This window comes from Ambystoma mexicanum, chromosome 10, assembly GCF_040938575.1.
Source record: "Ambystoma mexicanum isolate Mex_15411 chromosome 10, UKY_AmexF1_1, whole genome shotgun sequence".
In the NCBI taxonomy this organism is placed as follows: Eukaryota; Metazoa; Chordata; class Amphibia; order Caudata; family Ambystomatidae; genus Ambystoma; species Ambystoma mexicanum.
Window position 1 is genome coordinate 1,305,325,975 of NC_090932.1, and position 23,268 is coordinate 1,305,349,242.

The following is a 23,268-nucleotide window of genomic DNA, read 5'->3' on the forward strand; positions in this document are numbered from 1 at the left end:
ACACGGCCTGAATCCCCAATTAGGGAGCATGAAGGAGTGCTACAAACCACTGATGCAGATGGGGATGTGGACACACACCCCACCACCACCACTCATTCACCGCCACGGGACGACTGGGATGCACAGGGTGCAGACATTGAACTAGATATGTCTAAGTAAGTCATCCAAACAATCACCATCGGATGAGGCAGGCTCATTCCATACAATATTGAAAGCCTCTGAGTAGTTTGGCCTTGTGCCATCTGAACAAAAGAAAGCTTGTTTTCTATTCAACATGATGCAGAAAAGACGCAAGTGGGCAATATCGATACCCATCCTAGGAGGAAGAATAACTCCTGCTGAAAAGACAGTTCTTGAAGCCTGCTCTCAAAGGAAGGTTAGTAAAGAAGTACAATTTGCTGAAATGTCTAACATCACAGCCTAGACCTGAGTCAGTAGTGTCGGCTACAGCTGGGAGAAAATCCAGCTCGCAGGCTAACCAGTGCTCTGTCCATCCAGACAATGACTACAGTAAGATGGACGCCTTCGGAAGAAAAATATTGGCTACAGGGGCTCCCCCAGTAAAGGCCACTAACTCTATGGCGATCAGGACCAGGTACGATTCGGAGATGTGGCACCGAATAGTGCCAATACTAGATCATCTGCCGGAGGACAAACACAAGGAAGCTATTGCAATCCTCCATGAAGGCGAGGAGGTGTATAACCATGCCATTAATATGGCTGTCGACATTGCTGAGACCAGCTTCAAACAGATTGAAAATGGCACGGTCTTAAGAAGACAGGCCCAATTAAATTGTACAGAATTCAGACCAGAGGTACACAGCAAGGTGGTTGACATGCTGTTCGAAGGTGACCAACTCCTCTGGCCCAAGATTGACGAGGCCTTAAAGGCAATTGAAGTGGATACTGACAGTGAAATCGCTCACCTCGTTACAAACAAGCTTTTTTTGGCTCTTTCGGAGGATGCAGGGCACTCCACCATCACCAGAGGATGATGACTATCAGCAAGGTTCATACTATACACAAGGTTGTAGGAAATCATATCGATATAAAACGAAAGATTATTATAAACCACAGGCAAGTTGGCGCACTGGCACCCTCTCACAAAGCGGCAGGCAACAAAAAAAGGCCTGACTCCCTGACCAGATCGGCCTCACTACATCCGCAACACCACGTAGGAGGCAATCTAAAACACTACCGTCATCAATAGAATACAATAACCTCTGATGGATGGGTTTTAGACATCATACAAAAAGACATACGCTAGACTTCAAGTACATCTTGCTTCTATTTCTTCCGGGGGAACTTCCGCAGGAGGACCTTCAGTGTCCTCAAGCAGGAAGTCTTCAAAATGCTCACAAAACAGGCAGTTCAGAGGGTACCAAGAAAAGAGAAGGGGAACTTATTCCTGGTTCTTCGTGGTAAGAAAACCTGAAAAAACAAGGAGACCCATTTTAGACCTTCGGGATCTCAACAGATCTATAAAGAAACAGAAATTCAAAATTAACGCTGGCAGATCTCATCAAAGGCGTACAAAAAGGAGACTTCCTTGCTTCTCTAGACCTCAAGGACACCTGCTTGCACCTGCTAAACCACCAAGCGCTTCGGATGTTTCACGGATTAGGTTCAAAGTGGGACAAGAGAATTATCAATTCAAGGCCCTCCCTGTAGACTAAGATCGGTGCCAAGGCATTCAAAAAGTGCCTGGCCTCAGTAGCGGAGTAGCTAAGGAGGAAAGGAATACATATTTATCCCTAGAAGCGGTACGGGCAATTCAACAAACCACAGCCACACTCTGGTGGATGGGCTTCTCCATAAACTACAAAATGTCATGCTTGAAGCCCTCCAAATGTCATGCTTTAAGCCCTGGTTTTCCTGGGGCACAGTTCAACGCACACAAAGGCTGGGTTCCCCCATCGCAGGACAAGCAAAGCCCTCGCAAGACAAGGCTGCGCTATTGAGCTACGCAGGTTTGCAGGAGACGCTGCCCGATTTCCATGTAAAAAGTTTGTTACGTCCACTCTACTGAGACTATATAATCTGATGTTCGGGACCCTCTGCGGCAAAGCCCTCGCAGGGTAAGGCCACGGAGTTGAGCGACGCAGGTTTTTGGCGACAAATGGGTCTGCGGCGTAGACTGAGAGTGCAAACATTTCACCCTCCTGTATGCGGCCGCTAGGTAAGAAGTTGGGAGTTTGCTTGCTTCTCTGCACTTCCTTGCCCTACTCCCGCTCCCTCCACCCTCGCTTCGCGAGTGTTCTCACCCCCCCATACCTGCGCGACCTCTCGCCCTCCCCTTGTGCGCTGCCCAAAGCCTCTGCATGCGCGCCGTAGCCCGCCTGGTCCCTCGCAATTCCTTGAGTGTGTGTCCACGTCACCCCTTTGCGTTCCCCTGCCGCATTCTCCACGCTTGCCTCGCGCCCCACCTGTGTGGTCCCTCGCAATTCCAGATTGCGTTGTTCCTCACATCCCCCTGTTCACGTGTCCTCGCATCCTCCTCACGCCCCTGACCGCGTGATTCACGCTTGCCTCGCTCCCAGCCCACGTGGTTCCTCGCAATCCTCGATTTGCATGGTTCCTCGCAACTCCCCCTATCACGTGTCCTCGTAACCTCCTCGCGATTCCCTGCCTTGCGCTTGCCCGTGTGGTCCCTCGCAATCCTTGACTGCATGGATCCTCGCATCTCCCTCATCGCACCTCATTGCAAATTCCTCTTGTTCCTGACCGTGTGCCCCACACAATGCCTTGCGCTGTCCAGTTGGTCCCAAGCAATCCTTGACTGCGGGGTTCCTTGCAACTTCTTAACTGCGTGTCTCGCAACTTTTTCCTCACGATCGCCGACCGCGTGTTCGGCACACTTCTTCGAGCCCCCCTCTGCCTGTACTGCCCTAATCACTGTTTTTCCTACTGTCCTGTTTCTGCCATATCCTTGCCTACTTAGGTCATCTCTCTTCATTGCTGTTGTTTTTCCTCACTGACTGTCCTGTTTTGCTTACACTGCCTGCATTTTCCTCATCTAGATCCGCCTTTGCCGATTTCGCCTGTGTTGGTTTTCTGTGGTTTTTGTATTCACCTCACTGACTGCCCTGTCCTATTCTGTACTGCTGTGTTCCATTTACCTCTCCCTTCCTCTAGGTTCTCACATGCAAACTACTTTGTCCTTGTTTTGGTTTTGTCTTCTTACCACATCATTCATTTAGCAAATTGCTCCACTATTTCTTGAATCTTGTCATATTGTTCAATTGTCGACTGTTGTCTTGTCTGCTTGCACCCCTCCCTGTGTCCTTCCCTAGTTTCTCCCTGCCTCCCATTGGCGCCCTCCGACCCTTTTTTTTTCTTCTTTTCTCTTCTCCCTACCTACTCTATGGTGCTCTCTGTTTCGCCTATCTTTTCTAACTGCTTCTCTATCGACTATCCTGCTCTCCTCACAAAATCTGGTAGGAAGAAGTTTAAAAAGGACATCCTGGTCTCCCTATCACGGACACCTATTCCAGTGCCTCCTCCAGGCAAGCCCTCACTGACATCCTTTTTGTTGTTCCCCGCCGACCTATGCACTCTTCATATGGTCTCTGTGCTTTCTCCTTTCTCTTCTTCTACCATTAATGGTGGCCTGAATGGTACCGTCTTGGTCCAAGGTCCTCAGGCCAACCTTCTCCTCTTTGATGGACGTTTCCCTTGCCTCATCAATTTCCTTTCCTCTCCTGTCCCCTCTACTTTCTCCCCCCCCCTCCACCCATGACTTCCTTGCCTCCCCCTTGGCTACCTTGCCCCCTCCTCCTTCCTCTTCTGCCTCCTCGGGCCTCTTCTACACCTCTGCACGGGGTACCTCTGATTTGTACCCTTCCCCGGAAGTCTCAAGGACGACAATCTTCTCCATATTGCCACTCTCAACTCTCGCTCTGCTGTCAAACACTTCTGACATTTGATGCCTCCTGGAAGAACTTGACCTAGATGTCCTCTGTCTCACCGAGACGTGGTTCATGGCCAGCTCTGTCACAAGCTTTGACACTCTCCTCCCTGATGGCTACAAGATCCCCTCTGTGCCCAGATTCAACCGTTCCGGGGGGTGTAGCCCTGATATTTCCTGAGTGGATTCCTGCCTCTGTCATTCCTACGCAGGCCTAATCCTTTTTCAAAAGCCTTGTCTGCAGTCTCTCTCTCTCTCTCTCTCTCTCTCTCTCTCTCTCTCTCTCTCTCTCTCTCTCTCTCTCTCTCTCTCTCTCTCTCTCTCTCTCTCTCTCTCTCTCTCTCTCTCTCTCTCTCTCTCTCTCTCTCTCTCTCCTGGCCATTCCCTCACTGTGGCTACCATCTATCGGCCACCTGGTCAGATCTCTTCCTTGCTCTGAGTGGGCAGACCTCCACTCCTTCTTGGGGACTTTAACATCCACCTGGATGCTTCCTGCCTTCCTCTGGACTCTTTCCGACCTCTGCGACTCTCTCACTCTTTTCTCCCCTCTGACCCGACTCGTTCTGCAGAGCTCTGGATGTTCTGATCTCTTCAGACCTTCCCCTTTCTATCTCTCACAACTCGGAGGCGGATGAGCGAACAGCTCGAGAAGGAAGATGTTTAGGAAGAGGGAGTTGAAGGTATTGAGCCCCAGAAGACCTTGTGGGCAAAGCAAAGGGTCTTGAACTTCATCCTTGTAGCCAATGGGAGCCAATGAAGAGATTTCAGGGCTGGAGAGATGCGATCCATGGGCTTGAGGCCAAGGACAAGTCTTGCCGTCCTGGATGAGTTGCAGAGGGCGGAGAGTAGTGACAGGCAGATTTAGAAAGAGGCTGTTGCAGTAGTCCAGCTTGGAGAGAACCAGAGCTCCAGAGACAGTGAGCTTCTGTGGAAGGAGAGGAAAGGAAGACTACCTCTGAGGAGGTGCAGTTGGTAATTTTACTTCTTAGAGACGTCAGAGATGTGTGGAGAAAGGAAAGTGTGGAGTCGAAGATGACCCAGAGGTTCTTGGCCTCACAGGTGCGAGCAGGGAGAGGGCCAAGGGAGGCTGGCCAGAGAGTGACAGGAAATTAAGGTGCAGGAGTGCCGATGAGGAGGATCTCTGCCTTACTGGCATTAAGGCAGAGGTTGTTGGTGGCACACCGCTCCTGGATTGCAGACAGAGATGAGCGAGGGAGCAGTAGTGGCAGAGGGGAGCCTGAAAACGAGCTGAGTGTCATCCGCATAGCACTGAAGATTGGAGCAGAGACCAGCAATGCGGTGGGCGACGGGTTCAAGGTATTGTTGAAAATCCAGGCAGAGGGGTTAGACCCCTGGGGAACACCACAAGTGGAGAGTGAGATAGAGGAAAGGAAGGACCCAAGTTGGACCACAGAGGGTCGATTGGAGAGGAAGGTAGTCAGCCAAGGCCTGTTCAGTGATGCCCAAGTTATCACTGAGGTGGTTGAGCAGGATGGCGTGGTTTACCGTCAAAGGCAGAAGAGATGTCGTGTAGGATGAGGACAGAGTGGAGATTAGAGTCAAGGTTGGAGAGCAGCTCTTCACGGATGTTCAGGAGAGCAGTTTATGCGCTTCTGGCTGCTCTGAAGCCTGACTGATGGTCATGGAGACAACCAACAGAATCGATGTGAAGATGAAGCTGGGAGTGAAAGGCGTGAGAGATTGGGCAATAGTTAGCCGGGCAGAAGGGGTCAGTTGTGGGGCTCTTGAGAATAGGGTGCACAAGAGTGCTTCAGAGGGGAGGGGAAGGCTTCAGAGGCGAAAGAGTGGTTGCAGAAGTCGGCCAGAGAAGGAGCGATGGTGTCAATATGGTCCTTGATGGTTTTGGAGGAACAGGGAAGAACTTGTTTTGATGACTTTCATAGATCTTCAGGGGAGAACAAAGGGAAGGAAGAGAAAGAGGGAGTAGAGGCAGCTGCATGGGGGCGGAGGTAGTGGAGAGGGAAGAGGGAAGAGTAGCAGAGGACGAGAGGGTGGCTAGGATGTCCTGTGTTTTAGAGATGAAATGAGGCCAGGGCCGTGCAGAGGGCCTGGGAGAGTAAAGGAGAAGAAGAGACTGCAGCAGGATTGGCCAGCTCCTTGCAGATTTTAGAGAGTTCGGCCAAGTTGTTAGATGCTGCAGAGACGTGGTTTTGGATGTGGGCTCTCTTCTTGGTGTCGACACCAAGCAGGTATTGCCTTTGGAGCAGGCGACAGGCTAGTTTGTCATAGGATGCACAAGATGCCCGCCATTTCCTCTCGGCCACCCTACACTTGCGTTTAAGGGTAACTAGGTCAGAGTCGTACCAAGAGTTGCACTTGGCTTCGGGCTTCAAGCGGATCCTCATGATCAGGGCAAGAACATGGAGAGTATCAGAGATAGCAGAGTGGAGCTTGGAAGGGGCAGTTTCAGGATGAGTCAGCCAGAGGTGGAGGAGGGGGATGAGAAAGTGGCAGCGAAAGCCTCAACTAACGTACGCTTCATGGGCCGGATGACCGAGAAGGTAGGTGGCAGTGCTGGAGTAGGCTTTGGGTAGAGAGGGAGAGATAGGAAGGAGGAAAGGAGACGGTGATCGCTCCAAGAGAGAGGAGTGGTGAGAGGGTTAGAGAGGGGGAGGTCAGAGGAGGTGAGAACATCAGAGTATGCCCTGCAGTGTGAGTCGGGCCAAAGGGAAGAATAGAGCGAGAGAGCCGCAGAGGTTGCAAAAGAGGGACAGGAAGCATCCAGGTGGATATTGAGGTCTCCAAGGAGGAGGAGTTGTGTGGTCGAGGCCAGGAGGGAGGAGGAGAGGTCAGCCGACTCGGAGTGGAAAGCGGTAGTTGGACCAGTGGCCCATAGATAGTAGCAATGGTGAGAGTGTGGCCGGGAGAGAGAGAGAGCCTAGAGACAAGGCAATCAAAGGAGGAGTACCCCTGCGCAGGAACCACAAAGGCAGGAATCCACTCTGGGAAGATCAAGGCTACACCCTACTGGAACGTTTGGATCTGGGCGCAGAGAGAATCCTGTAGCCATCAGGGAGGAGTGTCAAAGCTTGTGACAGAGCTGGCCGTGAACTATGTCTTTGTGAAACCGAGGACGTTGAGGTTGAGTTCTTCCAAGAGGTGGCAGATGTCAGAGGAATGTTTGACAGCCTAGCGAGAGTTGAGTGCCAATATGGAGAAGGTTGCCAGCCTTGAAAGACTTCCGGGGAGGGGTACAAATCAAAGGTGCGCCCTGTGGAGATGTAGAAGGAGCAGGAGGCGGGGGCAGAGGAGGAGGAGAGGGCGAGGTAGCCAAGGAGGAGGCAGAGGTGGGAGGCAAGGAAGCCAGAGGCAGGGAGGGAGAGGGAGGGAGGGAGGGAGGGAGGAGGAGGAGGAGGGGGGGAGGGAGGGAGGGAGGGAGGGGGAGAGGGGGAGAGATTGTGAAGGTGCCGGAAGCGTCTATCAAAGAGGAGAAGGTTGGCCTGAGGGCCTTGGATCAGCACAGTGCCATTCAGGTAGACATTAATGATTACCTTAGAGGGGTCGAAGGGGTCCAGAAGGGCCTCCCACCGGGGCTAGCATTAATGGGAGAAGGAGAGAAAGCAGACAGCACAGAGACCATATGCGGAGTACAAAGGTCAGGCGAAGGAACAACAAATAGGATGTCGGTGAGGGTCTGTCTAGAGCAGGTGTCTCCAACCTTTGCGTTCGCTAGAGCTACTTGTAGTGGAGGCCAACAGTGGAGAGCTAATAGGGAGCGATATCGGGGTGGTGATATTTATAAACCTCGGAATTTTTACCCATTATGTTTTCCAAATGTGCATTTCACACTTCCATAGCACAGGTTATATTTATAAAGAAGTTATATACTTGTCAAACTGGTTAATCACAAATAAATGCTTCTGTTGTGCTGACAGCAGTTTTTAGGAAATTAAACTGTGGTTTCATGGGTGCCAACTTTTGATTTTCACTACAGGGGCAGAAATATCCCCACCTCTGCCCTGAATACAAGCAAGCAACCAGCCCAACCCATGCCCTGGCCAAACACATTTTATAGCACTTATTTTTATAAGGCATTGCAAAAAGTCATACAATTAACAACCTGCAGTTTTGAATATATAACATCTCAGCATCGGTGTGTCAACCTGCTGAGCTACCCTTGTAGGCTTCTACTGTACAGCGTGTCTATGGATCGCTCAATGTACTAAAAGTGGGTGTACTTGTGTCATGGAAATGATTTAAAGTGGAAAAGTACAGTGTGGAGTTAGGAAAGAAGCCATATGAAAGAAATTGCACCATTTTTAAAATATTATTTTGAACATTTCCAGGTGAGCGGCAGTGCTACTGTGATATTTTCATTGCGTGGTCACAATGAACCTGATGCTGCCCCAGCCCCTCTGACATCTCTGGCAAAAGAGCAGCTTCCTTAAGCAAGACCGTGTCATGGGGCGCACAAGGCCATCTGTAGTACTACAGGCAGCCTGCACAAGCAGAGCGTGATACTGACATCGGTCAGTGAATTTATAAGCAGCTGCAAGTGGCACAGCAGCCAAGCTCCCTCCTCCAAATGGGACGACCAGGGTTCGGATCCTGAACACGGAATATAGCTGCAAAACACAACATTAAATAATATAATCTAAGAAAGTGTTTATTTTTCGGTATCTCAAGCACAGGCGACTGCAGAGGCTCAGCCGAGCTACTTGTCGCCCGCGATCGACCATTTGGCGACCTCTGGTCTAGAGGATGCGCTGGTGGCGATAGGGTGACCAGGGTTTGAGACTAAGATATCCTTTTTGAACTTCTTCCTACCAGACTTAGTGAGAAGGGTAGGATAGTCAATGGAGAAACAGTTAGAGAAGATAGGAGAAACAGAGATTGCCATAGGTGATGTGGAGGAAGGGGGAGAGTGAGAGAAGAGCGGAGGGTGGGGGGAGCAGGAGAGGCGGAGCAAGACAGGAGCAGCAGGATAGAGTATCACAATGCAGTCACTGGGCGCAGCCAAAATCAAAAACTCAGTACGGCTACAGGGCACAGCTAGAATCAAATTTATGCAAAACGGTGAAACAGTACAGCCACAGGCCACAGCTGGAATCAAATGTTAGCAAAAAGGCAACACCGCAAGTGTATGAAGCCTGTCCGTCAAGGGCTAATGGAGCCAGGAGGAAGAACGGCACATAAATGTGCTGGACCTCAGATGGGTATTCCAGGCATTACACTCTCTCTGCCAGCGCTCAAAGGCAAGGTAGTGAAGGTGTTGACGGACAAACCACTACCATGTATTATATACAAATGCAAGGCGGGACTCTTTCCCGAACGCTCTCCAAGGAAGCACATGCATTGGGTGATCCAGAATCCGATATCAATACAAGCCTTTCACCTGCCTGGCAAACAAAACGAGACAGCAGACCGGCAAGCCAATGCCACGACTGGCAGTTGCCAGACAAACAAGTGACAAGAGTAGTCAAACAGGGGGGAACCCACCTTATATACCTGTTCGCCACAGAGGAAAACAGTGTCAAAAGTTCCCCATTCGAGCATCGCAGACAAACTCCCAGGGAGACACATTCACGCTATCATGAGACATGTTTGCGAACACATTACTGGTAATACCTAAGGTGCTGGGGATGGTTGTGATGTACCACTACAAGATCATTCTCGTGGGTCATGCAAGCATGATACTTGGACCTTCTACATCTAACGCAGGCACCCCCTTCAGCGACATACAGCTGGGATCAGTGCCAGACCTTCTCTTGCAGTGCAGGTGGCAGGCCCTCCACCACGATCCAGGCTTGCTGAACCTCTGTGCATAGCTGCTGATCAGAGTTTGGCCATGTGAGTATGCCACAGGAATGCAGACTTCTGAATGTGGCCAGAGCAACAACAACAAATAAGTCCTACGAGTACAAATGGAGACGGTTCTGTGCTTGGCGTGCACAGGAAAACAGCAACCCAGTATCGCAGGATCTTACTACCTTACTTGCTCAAGTTGGCGAATTAAAGCCTCTCGCATTCATCTATAAGAGTGCACCTAGTTGCAATTTCTAGATATAACCGGAGTAAAGACAGGCCTCCACTGTAGGGCGAAAGGATAATAAAACACTTTATGAAGTGCCTGTTTCGCACGTATCCACCCAAAGCGAAACATGCATCTCATTGGAGCCTTAAAATTGTCTTGGATGCCCTTATGAGACCACCGTTTGAGCATGTGGGCACTGCACACATCCGGCATGTATCCAGGAAGATGACGTTCCTATTAGCCGTCATATCGTTCAGGAGAACAGAGTTACACGCACAGTCTGTGAAAGAACCATACCTGGGCTTCACTAAGGACCGCCTTCTTAAGAACTAACCCACACCTTATGCCTAAAGTGCCTACTGAGTTTCATATGCATTCAGGCATAATCCTGCCGGCGTACTTCTCTAACCCCTCAACGCCTGCAGAAAGAGCGCTACACACATTAGACCTTCGCAGGGTCATCACACATTAGACCTTCGCAGGGTCATCAAGATTGATATCGATAGAACAGCTACTCGTAGGATTTGCCCCCCCACCCCCAATAAGGGAGGAGCCATTTTCAAACAAGGAATCGCCAGATGGGTAATGGCTGCCATTGCAAAGGCACATACAGATGCTAAGAAACCACTGCAGGGGGTGGTATAAGCCCACTCAACAAGAGCGATATGAGGCTTTTGTGGCCATGTGGCCAGGCATCCCGCTGCTGGACATTTGCAGGGCAGCTGCCTGGGCAGCACTGGACACCTTTTGTCAAGCACTACTGCATGTAATGCCAGATCCAGTGTGAAGCAAAAGCGAGGCAAGCATTGCTACAGCGCCTGTTTTTGTAAGGTGAGAATTCCTGTAGTATGATCTACTTCTCTATAGAGTTGAGTTTTTCCTCCCCTGCTCCTATGGTTAATGGTTAATACTGCTGTTTATCCTATTCAACACATGTGAATCCTTGAGCGATCCAGTGCTGGAGAAGGAGTATGTTGCTTACCTGCAACTCCTGTTCTCCAGCATTGGTATCTTTCATGGATTCATACAACAGAGTACTCCGGGGGTTAGAATCTGAAGAGGGCCTCCTGGGTGGAGCCTGATATTCATCATCTCATTGGTTGGGCTGAATGCACCCAAAAGGACACCTATGGGCTACTAAAGTGAAGGAAATGTTTTATAAGGGAAATGCAATAAGGGTACCGTGACTGTGAATTTTCAAAGCATGTGAATCCATGAAAGATGGCAATGCTGTAGAACAGGAGTTGCAGGTAAGCAACATACACCACCTCCACTATGGTCGTATGAATTTAATCCTGTAGGAGTTTTAGAACCCCACAGACCCCCATGTAGGTCTTGTCTGAAACTACACTAATTCCCAGCTGTATTCATGACCCCCGCCTGCCACCAGGGAAAAGGGAATTGGATAACGAACATCAGAGCTCTGATTCACAATCTTATCTTCCTAGATTTGCAATAGACAAGACCATCTGTTAGCTGATGTTCCCACACCTTTTCTTTTGCCCTACTCTTTACCCCTTCTACTTTTTACCCCTTCCTGCAACCTCATCATACCTGATCTTCTTCGCAAACATTCAGAAAGAGTAGTTCATTCCAGTTATCAGGCAATGGCTCCTGAAATGTCCCCTTAGACAATCTGGTCAGCTCAAGAAGTTAATTGATACCTTGGAGGGTTGACATCGCTTAGTCTGTTAGAGCCTTTAAAAATTCCTCTGAACAAATTGTGGACTTCCTGTTAGTGGGCCCTGAGATTGTTTATTCCTGCACTTTAGTTTGGCACTCTGCCTGCAGTTTGGTTTTTACTGACTAGTGAACAAAAGTATTTTGAACTGAAGGTCGTGCTATCTGCGGTTCTATCGTGCACTTAGGGACTGTATCTACAACCCTAGAGTCCCCTGCCTCCTAGCACTTACTCGGAGACGGCCACCCCGGCGGCAATTACTCAAGCTTTGCCCTTTTGCACCCGGAAGACCCATCCCACGCCCCCCCCCCCGATCCCCCGGCACTTCTCCTCTCTCTTCGCCCTGCACTTGCATGATCTGAATGACACAAGGCCTAGTAAGATAGTTTGTTTTTTCCTCCCTTTGTCTCCCGTTCTCTGTCCTGTCGCGCCTAGAAACACTTGTGTACAGGTGCGTTGTAAATTAATTACATCATATCCTTGCACAGAGAAGTAGTGACTCGCTGAGGATCTCGCACACCTTATGGGTCATGGAGGTCTGTGGAGTAAGTTTGTGTCTTAACCATGAGTGCATGCACAGGCTGCAGCTAAGGGAGATGCTGCTGAAGAGTTGTCTTCCAGGTTTGTGAGCGCTGGCCATGACTCTGAAGCTGCTTTCCTTTCGTAGGGAAGCATTGCATCTGTGGTGCATGTGAAGCACAAGAGTAGATCCACAACCGTGCACCACCAACTGCCACAGACACAAAAAAACAACAAAAAAGTCCTCCTTTTACTGATTCCATAAGCGCTGCTGCACAGTACCAAAGTAAACATCCACAAGCGCATAAGACTTTCTATACATCATCACAATATTCACTTGGACAACCTGCCCTCAAACACTGTACAACTCACAATGGGTACTTTTTTAAGTGTCATAAAATGTCTCGCCCATAATTCTATGATTCTCAGTTTTCGGAAAGGCCCTCAATGAGGCCTAAATTTAGAATTCTTCAGGCAGATAGGACCTGCTGGTCTCAGTTAAAGATGAAAGACCCTTATAGAATGTTCTCCCTAGTTCTATACTGTCTGATGTAATCTAGAGCAAATCCCCATTCTAGCCCCTTCGATCCATCTTTGAATGAGGCTGACTCATTTGCCTGAAAGTAAAACATGGTCCACGTTCTTCACTCATCCAGACATCCCAACAATCCTTGTAGGAAAAAATAGGAAAGGTTCTGCGGAAGCCTGGTGCTGTATTGAAATTACTACGCTGAATTGTCTGTTTCTTTTATTTTAAAACAAAACCATCCGGAATGGTTTCTTTTTAAGATAACAGTATAGGGAAGGTAAAATGTAATTTTAAAAAAGTAGAGGAGCACCGCTTCCGCCCACTTCGACCACTGAAATTGTGTTTTGAATTAGAGTGAATAAATTAACTAGTCTTCAGCATATCTAACAAGGGAAACTGTAATCCCCTTGAGCATTTCTTTAAGCTGAAACTCTCAATGTGCCGGAATTGTGTTCCCATTCTGGCATCTCTTTGGTGTTGCTTATGTAGACCTTCTCTAGATTTTAGCAGGTTACTAGGTATTTCAAAACTGGCAGGTGAAGGCACAGATAGCGGCAGGATGTAACAGGCTACACTACAGCGCTCACATTTCTGAGGTTGGCAATAGAATGCTGTCAGGCCATCTATTGCACGTAATAGACTTTATCAAATTGTGCCAAGTATACCCATGCAGAAGAACATTTTGCTAATTAATACAATGTGCACAGAGGTAAGTCTCTCCTTTGTGACGAAGCTGCTTTCTTCGAGTGGTGCGAGCAGGAATGGGTTGTAATGGCCATGATTTCTAGAATCACCACCTCAACCTCCCACTGAGGGTCTTGAATCGGAGTGTGGGTTTGATTCCTTTTTTCTTTTCTTTTTTTTTTTCTTTAGGCCTGCATGAAGTGTAAAGGAGTGAAAGAAGCCAATATGCCCCTGTACTGCACCTGTGCTGGAGACTTCGATCTTACCATTTCCCTTAAGGTATGTACAATCCTTGCTTGGCAAAACATCCATTCCCACTTCGGTGGCAAATCTGTGTATTCCATTGGTAGTGGCTCCACTTTTGACACACCTAGTTTTTCCTCGTAGCTTGCGAATAATTTTATCTTGTTTGTACATTTGCCTGCCATATCATCTGCATTCCTGTTGTACATCACCCACCCCTACATTTATTTGCATCCTGTGTGCCACGTGTTCCATCTGTGACTAAGAAGTCTCCTAGAGGTCAAGTTTCCTTTCGTCTTGGACTTGATAGGCCCTTTACTGCACCCCGGGTACTCGGTTGAATCTACATTCCTGGCTCTGGCCTCCTTTCCCCTGCTTTTAGGCTGTTTTCCTTCCCTAACTGCTTCTTCTGGGTGCACTATTGCTTCCATGTTTCCTGTGCCAGTTGATCCTTGAACATGGATTGTTGTGTTAAGTTGATTTATACCATAGGTGTTGTGCTCATCTGTTGATGCGTGAAGAACCAGGAGGTGTACTGGTGTCTGTGCGTGTGAGCTTTCTGGGTGTGCTTTTTGTGCACTGGGGCTTCTTGTATCCGGATTGGGCGATGTCCAGTGTGTGCATTCCGCTACCGTGTGGCTCTGTGTCAGCTCCGCTTGTCGTTAAGTTCATGACTCCGGACCTGATGCAACAGAAAAATATGCAGTCCGCCACACTACATTGCCTCAGTGCTGCCATTTTGCCTCTTTCGATAAAACGTTTCTTGCCTTCGAGGGCCTGATGTATTCAACAACAAAACAAACAAGCAAAAAGTTATTTCCAAAAGGACTTTGGGTGTTGACTTTCCAAGCCTGGTTCTCCCTCTTTTGGTATTGGGCTCAGGCCTTTCTTTCGGGATCTCCCTCTGCCTCTCCCTCTGCCTTCGGTTCCAAATGCCAACGGGACAATCCACTTCGCCTGGTCTCACAATACTCCTTGCATTCACAAATCGTAATGTCTTTTTAAACAGTTCTTCAGGTGTTGCCCCTTTTATTCAGCCTCCCTCTGGCAAGTTCACTCTTGCTAACTTTTACAAAACAGTTCACTGTAGACATCCCTCGGTCGGGTTCACTCTTGTCAACATACTGTATTTCGGGACTTTAGACGTTGCCCCCTTTTATCAGCATTCCTCCTTCGGGTTCACTCTTGCCAATCCTATCAATCGTACCTTTCTCATTCATCTCTTGTCATGCAGGGCTCACTTCTGTGAGAAACTTGAAGGTGTCTCCCTAGCTAGTCCCCGGGATCTGTCATCCAGGTGGCCAGGGCACGGCCCTCGCTATTGGATCCAGTTCCTGGGAGTGGACCACTGAGGGAGGATCTCCTGGATGGAGGGTCCTTGGGGAGTCGGACACCGACGGGTGAGTCGCTGTATCCCCCTTCATTTAACACCTTTTCCCCATTCTCTCACATAGGACATTCCAAACCACTGCCTCCCCCCTCCCTTTTCCAACATGCACATTTTCGCACAACACCACAGACGAACACAAGAGCAGTTTACCTGACATGTCCCAATATTAGGGTCCGGCAAAATAGGGCAATTGATCAGAATCACACACACCTGACGACCCTTTCCTTTCCCCCACACGGATTAAAAGGTAGAGCCAGAGAGCACAGTACGAGAGAGGCGGACACGGCAGACAGCACATCGAGACGGCTACAACGCAGCAGTTCAAGAGAAGGAGAAAGGCGGCGGGAAGTGAGAGGGTGCGGAGGAGAGAAGAGACCTTACCCTTTTTGTCCCAGACATGCCAAACCTTCACCGACAATAGCCCCAATGTCATGCTTCAGATGTCAATGGTACGCAGGACCCGCCTATGTTGGTATGGCAGAGCGAGGGAAACTCTTGCGCCCATGGTACCAGCCTTGACGCCAAAGAAGCCAAAAGCCCAGCAGTTGAGCGCAATCAGTGAGTCGAGGGAAGAACCGATAAAAGCCGGGTTGAGTTGAGTGAGAATCGCAAAGTGTCAGCTATTGAAAGAGAAGTAATTAAATTTAAATTAACTGTATAAAGCAGGAAGGGAAAACCAGCAACAGAGGAAAACAGAAACCACCTGGGTGTCATCTTCAGAGACTCTGGTCGAGCCCCATATTGAGAAATGACAGAAACCAGAAGGCCTACTCCCAGGGAGAGACCGAGTCTAGAGTCCCAAGAAAGTGTGGTTTGGAACTGTTTAAGGCATAACCATTTGTGGTTTACAATTGAGGGGGATCCAGAGGTGACTCGTTATCACCCTAGCGAACATTCATTTGTTAAAGGAACTTTTGTTATTGTTATTGAAACACAGGCCCGAAGGCAAGAGACTTTCCGAGGAAACAAAACTTGGCGATCAACGGTTCTAAGAACTTCCATTGGAACTGTCGTCTCCTGCTGGAGAAGCCCGAGTTAGTACTGTGCTCCAAGCTCCCATCCTACCCCGTGCTAAAAACTGGAAGGGAGACCCAATCCAATGCATCCTCCTTTACTTTTGGGAACACTTCTTTATTTTCTTGAGAAGTTTCCCACACCCCTTTTATGTAATACCTGTAAGGTTTGGCAATAGGTTTCTTATTATAGGCCCTCTTATTTTGACACAACCCACTAGGCCTGCCTAATTTTTCATTTGATGATCAACATCTGTTCCCATCTTAGATTTAGGTTTAGATTAGGCGTTTTTCCAACCCTCATACCATTTTCATTGTTCAATAAACACCCTTGAACTGTGATCACTTGTGTCTGTCTTACTTTTGGTCTCCATGAGTTTCTCAAATATGGTGTTGGAGGTGGGATCCGGCGCAATTGAAACGCATTGGGGAACCCTGCAATTCCAAAACCTTAGCCAGAGAGCCTCCAACCCTTCCATTGCCACAACAGAATCAATAGGGTTTGTTATCTGTAGCAGTAGGGAAGCTACTATTCCCCCAGGGAAAAGTGGAATGATTCCTACGGATTTAGTGTTCATTCCCTCTCCGAGATGTTGTATACGATCAGCCAAAGAATCTGGCTTAACCTTGAAGTTTGGGATAGACGTCTTAGCACATGAAGGTTCTATTACAGAATCATGGCGAGGTCCCTTTTGAGGTACGTCGGGGAGACCAAATTGCCCAGGGAGTTTTAGAGAGCTCTGTTCCCTCAATTCCAAGAAAGTGAACCGGATGAAACAGACAGAGGTAACTTAGGCTTTGGAGAAACTGATAAATCCCCTACCATTGAAGAAAGGAAAGTAGAGGAACCCACCATCTATTCCAATCTAGCCTTTGCACAGCAAAATTATCCAACTGTCGAAAGAAGGGGGATACCACATCTCACCCGTCAAGTGTCCCACTCCACAAGGACCCCCTATCCAGGTGATCCTCCTTCACTGGTCCACCCCCAGGAACTTGATCCAATAGTGATGGCGTGTCCTGGCCAACTGGATGACAGAACCCCGGGGACTAGCCAGGGAGACGCCTTCAGGTTTCTTACACCGTGTCCTGGCCACCTGGATGACAGATCCCTGGGGACCAGCGGGTGAGACACCTTCTGGTTTCTCAGTGCGGACTTCTCTGGCTTCCTCAGGGCCCCCGGACCTCTTGTCACAGTTGGCGGGAGTGGGGAGACGTGAGGGGAGTAAAGATGCTTCACCCGAACCCTCTCAACCTGCATGCTTGGCTCGTCAGGTTGAGAGACTGGGACTTCGATAAAGCGGTTCTGTGGCTTGGTACACGGCGAAAGGAGTGGAACCCGTGTCATGGCCCAAACCCTCAGTGATCGTGCTTGGGGACTAGCCCAATCAGGCCTTTAAGTGGGCACATTGAAAGGGTAACTGGAGGCTCTTTCCCTTTTGAAAAGGACGTGGAATTAATCCAATGGTGTCATCACTCCTTTCCTGGCAGTGGCCTCTACCCATGTGGCCAGGGGACATCAACCTCTACCTGATCCTGACCTTGAGGGAGGATCACATGGGGGGGGGGGGGGAGACAGCTTGTAGGGGAGTAGCAGAGCACTATTGGATGAGACATGGTATTCCCCCTTTTCCTTTGAGGATACCCCATCCATGACCAATGCCGTAAAGGCGTATTGTTAAATGTCCCCTCATCCACCTAGGAAGGGTAAGGAAAATCATCTGTTAACCATAAAGATATGACTTGTCCTCAAACTCATGAAAATGTCTTCAGACTTGACTCACAAGCTATCTAGAGCTAACTTGCATTCAAACTAAAAGATTCAACATCAAGAATGGACTTCCATTCCGATTACTGCAATAGTACTGGAATGAGGAAGAGGATCCTAGTAATATAGAGCGGAAAAGATCAAGAGTTCATTCTTTAATCTAATTGTGAGCAGAGCCCTCTAACCGGGAGGTTTAAATCGTAGCCACAGCTGACCAGGGTGTGCTGCTGGAGGGAGATTAAATCGTAGCCACAGCTGACCAGGGTGTGCTGCTGGAGGGAGAAAGCTGTTTCTCTCGGGACACGCCTAATGACTGGAGCTGCAGAGACAATCGTGGAGCCATCCCACTCAGGAACACAGTGGGAAGCTGACCGTGAGACCTGACACGCTGCGAGAACGCCAGAAGCCAGCACAGGGCTTCTGGGCGTTTGCAGATGCGGAGCGGTGGGATTGTCCTTACCGAACCCTAACGAAAGCAGAAGAGCCCAACAGGAACCGCGGGGAGCGTGTCATCCGAGGAACGAAGACGGTGAAGCAGGGAGATAAGCCGAACAGCCGCCTATGTCTGACTGCTAGAAGAGGAAAGAACGCCAGCAAGAGCCGGTTAGTTCCTTAAAGGGAAGCAGAGACACTGGAGTGCGCAGGCAGACATGCCGAAGGCAAATGAATGCAAAACATGTGTATGAAAGACTGGAAAGAGAAGGAAATACTGAACCCTTTATAAAAAAGGGAAAGCGAACGAGAAGCAGGAGATTTTAAGTTTCGCATGCGTATGCAATACACATTGAAGAAAAGCCCCATCGGGAAAGTATACCAGGCAGATATTGTTAGATCAAGTACACCGAAGAGAATATTACCTTTTTGAAGGTGTGTGCATAGCACATAAGAAAGAAAATCCCAGGAGAGTTTCCCAGGCAATTGCAAGTATGTAAAAAAAAAAGCCCTGGCAGGATGGTATACCAGGCAATTGCAAGTGTGCTAAAGAAAGCCCTGGTAGGAGAGTATACAAGGCAAGTGCAAGAGTGTTTACATGGGAAGGTCCTGGTACAGAACTACACCAGGCAAACACTGAAAATTACACAAAAAGTATTTCAGCAAGAGGGGCCCTGAAAAGGATATATCAGGACCAGGCAAAGGTTGTGTTGAAACCAATTAACAAGATAGGGATAAATAACCAAGTTGTTTTTGTGGACATTTGCATTGTGGGTTAAGAGAAATTCAAGAAACTGATCTATTTGAACATACCACAGACGGAAGACCAAACGGGGAAGGGGAACCACCCCCTGGAATAAGGAACAAAGGCATTAGCCTTTTCACCTTGGAGTTTATTTTGTGAGTACCAGAATAATACTTTGGCCATGGGATGTTTTGCTTTGGATATTGACATACCCTTAGTTTTGGTTTTTGGCAGGCAAACTCCTCCAGTGCAGGGACAGGCATTTTCCCATTCCCTTTTATTTTAATAAGTCGTTGACCAAAACTATGAATCCCTTGTGACTGAGTCTCATTCCTGGTTCCTCACAGACGCCGAAGCAGTGTTCCTTCTTTACTATTTCAGTGGTGATCCAGTTTTTGAAAGGCCTGGTGAACTCTTTCCCTTCATCGCCTATTATGGTCCCTGATTGGGATCTAAATTTGGTTCTCACCGTCCTGATGTCTGCTACATTTGAACCTTTGTATTCAGCTCCCATCAGACTCGTCACATTGAAGTCTGTGTTTTTGGTGGCAATCGCGTCCTCAAAAAGGGTCAGTGAGTTGCAGGCGCTCTCTTGTAAGGCCCCTTTCCTAAAAATCTTAAGAAAAGGTCTCCCTGAAAGGGCGCCCTACGTTTTGTCCAAGGTGGTGTCTGAATTTTATTTAAGTTACAGCATTGATCTGCCAGCATTTTACTCTCCTCCCCCCCCTTCGAAGGATAAGGTGAGGCTCAGAAGATTGGATCCAAAGAGGTCAATGAGTATTTACCTGGCCAAAACGGGCCCTTTCAGGAAAAATGACCAGTTGCTTTTTTCCAGTCCAGGTCGGGGCTAGAAATTACCAAACAAATGATATCTGTGGATGGTTCTGTGACTATCTGAACGCTACCAGACAGTGGGTAAGGAGGTTCTCAAGCATTGGATCTATGATGGATTCACATGCTCATTGAATATTCCCTGTCGTCCGGTTGGGAATCCTCATTAATATTGCTTGTCACTTTTGTAATATATTTGTGTCTCTTTGAGTCATAATGCCCACACCCAATTAGACAGGTCCCCTTAGCTCCAACCCTGGTGGCCATCTTCAGATTTCTTTTACTGCACGTTAAAAGTTGGGCGTCCTCAACTTCTCTCTTCAGAAATTCTGTGTTTTTCAAATCTATTTTCGATACATTTTTTCTTCAACATCTTGTGGTTTGGTGCTCCATCACTTCGCTACTATGGTGATCCATTACCAGTGACATTTACAGCTCTTTCCACTGCCGATGGAGTTTCGACCCAGTCTGAGGCCTTTATTGATCTGTGTCATGGCTGACACAAGTCCTGTTCAAGATGTAACCTCAAGAATGTCTACATCGAAGATCTTCATGCGGACTGTCTGTACTGCCTACATCCGAACCAAGTTGCTCCATCTGCCAATCATTCTCATTCAAGACCCGCAAGGACCGCCACCGCAGGTTAGTGACCTGGTTGGATGAGGGTGCCGGGGCCTCCGACTCTGCCTCGGTCCGCAGTTCTGCCTCTGCCAGGCACAGCAGATCCCTAGACTGCACTCCCTCTTCAGAGGTTGAGGTCCTACAAGGAATCTTCCTAGGCGAAGAGGGCAAAGCAGGAACATGCCAGATGCTCGGGCTGCTCCAACGCCGACCACCTCACTGACAATCCAGTCTACGCCTACAGCCACCTCATTGATCGTTTTAGCACCTAATACACCTTTGGCTACACGTACATTGGCTTGGCACTCTTCAGAGAAGCAGCGCTGATCCACGACTACCACCCTCTTGTCAATGACTACTCCGTCTACGACCCATAGTCAGCCCAAATCATCGTCCATGACAGAGTCCTCCACGATGTCGATGGCCCCGTCGACCACCTCCTCAACCGCTACCACTTCAACAACCAAGATAACTACAAGCAAAACCTTTGCTACTCCGTCGACCAGCTTGTTGACGACAAAAATATCTGTCTTTGCCTTCTAAATAATCGTCTACGACACCACCCAAGAGGCCTGTGGTTTCCACGTTCCCTAGAGGAATTGGCATTGACGGGGAGATACTATCTGCTTTGACATTCCTGCTAGGGGCTTTGTGGGCTCAGCCACTGTTTTTGCTATCTCCCCATGGACCACCTACAACCCCTTGTCCATCCATGGCCACTCCTGAGCAACTGTTTCAGCAGGGTGAGGAATCGGACATTGAGCCTCTGGAGGCTATTTGTTGAGACTGAGGAAAAACAAGGAGCTGTCCTGCCTCTTCCCAGCATGCCTCCACCAGCTCCTCCAAAACATAACCTACTTAGACCTCAAGGCCCTACTCTACCTCCTATAGTAGCGCAACTTTCTCCAAGCGTGCCTGTCCCAATGGGCGCTCCTCCTGGCTCCAGAGAATATACTGTCCACTTTGCAAACTCTGGTTTCCAAGCTCCAGCATATAGTCTTCCTGCTCCAGAGTTGCTTCCTCTGGAGCAACATCGTGAGTACCTAGAATGAGAGGGCTTATCCTTCCCCCTAACCTCCTCTCCCTTCCCCCCCATGCTGTCTATACCTCTTCCAGAGGCTCTCTCTGCCACCCTCACTGATACCACCACTGACAATAATCTGTCAAATGGTTCTCCAGGCACACACCACAGATAAGTTCAAAGACCTAGTGCCGGGCGATGGTGAGCCAGCCGAACCACCGCCAAGAGACTCGCCTCCAGATGAAATTAGCTCCTGGCATCCACTCAGGACAGGGCGGCTGAGCTGTTCGTTCCTAAACCCGAGGAACAGAAAAAGGCAGTCTACTGTTTCCCTCCCCATGCTAGAAGATATCTGGGAAGATGGTCTCTTTGTCATTAAAAACTCCATCTTGGCCCCCCAAGAAGGACTGCCTTGAGAGAAAATACATGGTAACAGATTCCGCGCTGAAATGCTTGTGCATGCAACTGTGCCCAGACTGGTGTTTTCTGCAGTGGCATGTAAGAGTTCTGCCAACCATTCCTCCCGTGCATGGTGCTCCCAAACAATAAGGGCAAACGTCTTGATGCTTTTGGGAAGAGTTAGATTTACTGCTGCAGCAACCATCAAGGCGGCTAATTCGCTGGCAAATCTATCACGCTACAATCGTGAGATTTGGTGTAAAATGGGATCAACCCTGGAATTTCTCCCAGATGACAAGCGAGACAAAGCACTCGCACTGCTGCATAAAGGGGAAGCGACATCAGACCATGCAGTCTCTGTTGGTGTTCGCTAAATGGTAAGCAGGGCAGTGTTATGGTGCCCGGGATGGTTAAAGGCCACCAACCTCTGGCCGGAAGTCCAATCAAAAGTAGTCGATGTATGCCTTTTGACAGTGTACCTTTGCCTACACTGGCTCAGCAGCATCGCTAGACACTCTCCAAGGTTGCTCCTCAAAGACGTTGCTACAGGTGTGATGGTGTGGGCCACCTTGCCAACATCTCCTGCCCTGCAAGAGATGTGAAGTGCACAAAGTTCAAACGTAAGGGACACCTTGTGAGTGCTGTAGTTTTCACACCATAAACATAATTGATGAATGGCATGAAAATGCGGAAGAAGCAGTCTTCGCAGTTGATGAGCATTTAGAAGGGCCTAAAGACCTTGTATCAATCAATGGTCGTTAATTTAACATGATGATTCAGGGGCAAAACACACACTGTTCCCGAAGAAAGTATTTGATGTTTTCACAAATACACTCTTGAGGGAGGTTGACATAAAGCCTCAAGCATATGGTGGAGCCAACATCAAAGTGCTGTGGTGGTTCAAGGGAAATGTTCAGGGGAGATCTGCTTCTGCGAAGGTCTGTTGCGGAAAGAGTAAGTTTTCCTATGTTGAGTTGGCTGCAATAGGAAGAGTTTGAACATCAAGTTGAATCCAAACAATGATGAATCGATTCTTCTTGGCGATGCTGAAAGGTTACACACAACTGTTCAGTGGAAGCATAGGGGGCTTGAATGGATTTGTGCATAAGATACGGCTTGTATGTGGGTCAAGACCTATTGTGCATAAAGTGAGATCCATCCCCATGACTCTAAGAGATCAAGTAAAAGAGGATTTGTTGAAACTGGAGCAGGATTGAATAATTGAATCTTCGGAGTGGGTATCTCTGTTAGGGGTGGTCGCTAAACTCAATGGCAAACTGAGGCTTTGTGTCGATCATCGATCCCTGAATAGGTGTCTTGCCAGATCGCCATCCCCTTCCTAATATAGCAGAATGCTTTTGACACTAGGAGAGGCACAGGTTTTCTTCTGTTGAACTTACCACCAAATAAAATTGTATCAATGATCCAAACAGCTAAGTTCCTTCATTACCCCAGAGTGTCTTTTTCAATTTGTGAATATGCCGCTTGCC

The 23,268-nt window shown here is 48.6% G+C and overlaps 1 protein-coding gene across 2 annotated transcripts in view; it reads left to right on the top strand.

Moving 5' to 3' along the window:
• The window catches only part of POLE (DNA polymerase epsilon, catalytic subunit), an 867,587-nt gene that overhangs the window by 800,668 nt on the left and 43,651 nt on the right, over window positions 1-23,268 (top strand). For both annotated transcript variants that reach the window (XM_069619327.1, XM_069619326.1), the window contains exon 48: window positions 13,505-13,594. In XM_069619327.1, coding sequence (XP_069475428.1) covers window positions 13,505-13,594 — 90 coding nt within the window. The remainder of the gene's footprint in view (window positions 1-13,504; window positions 13,595-23,268) is intronic.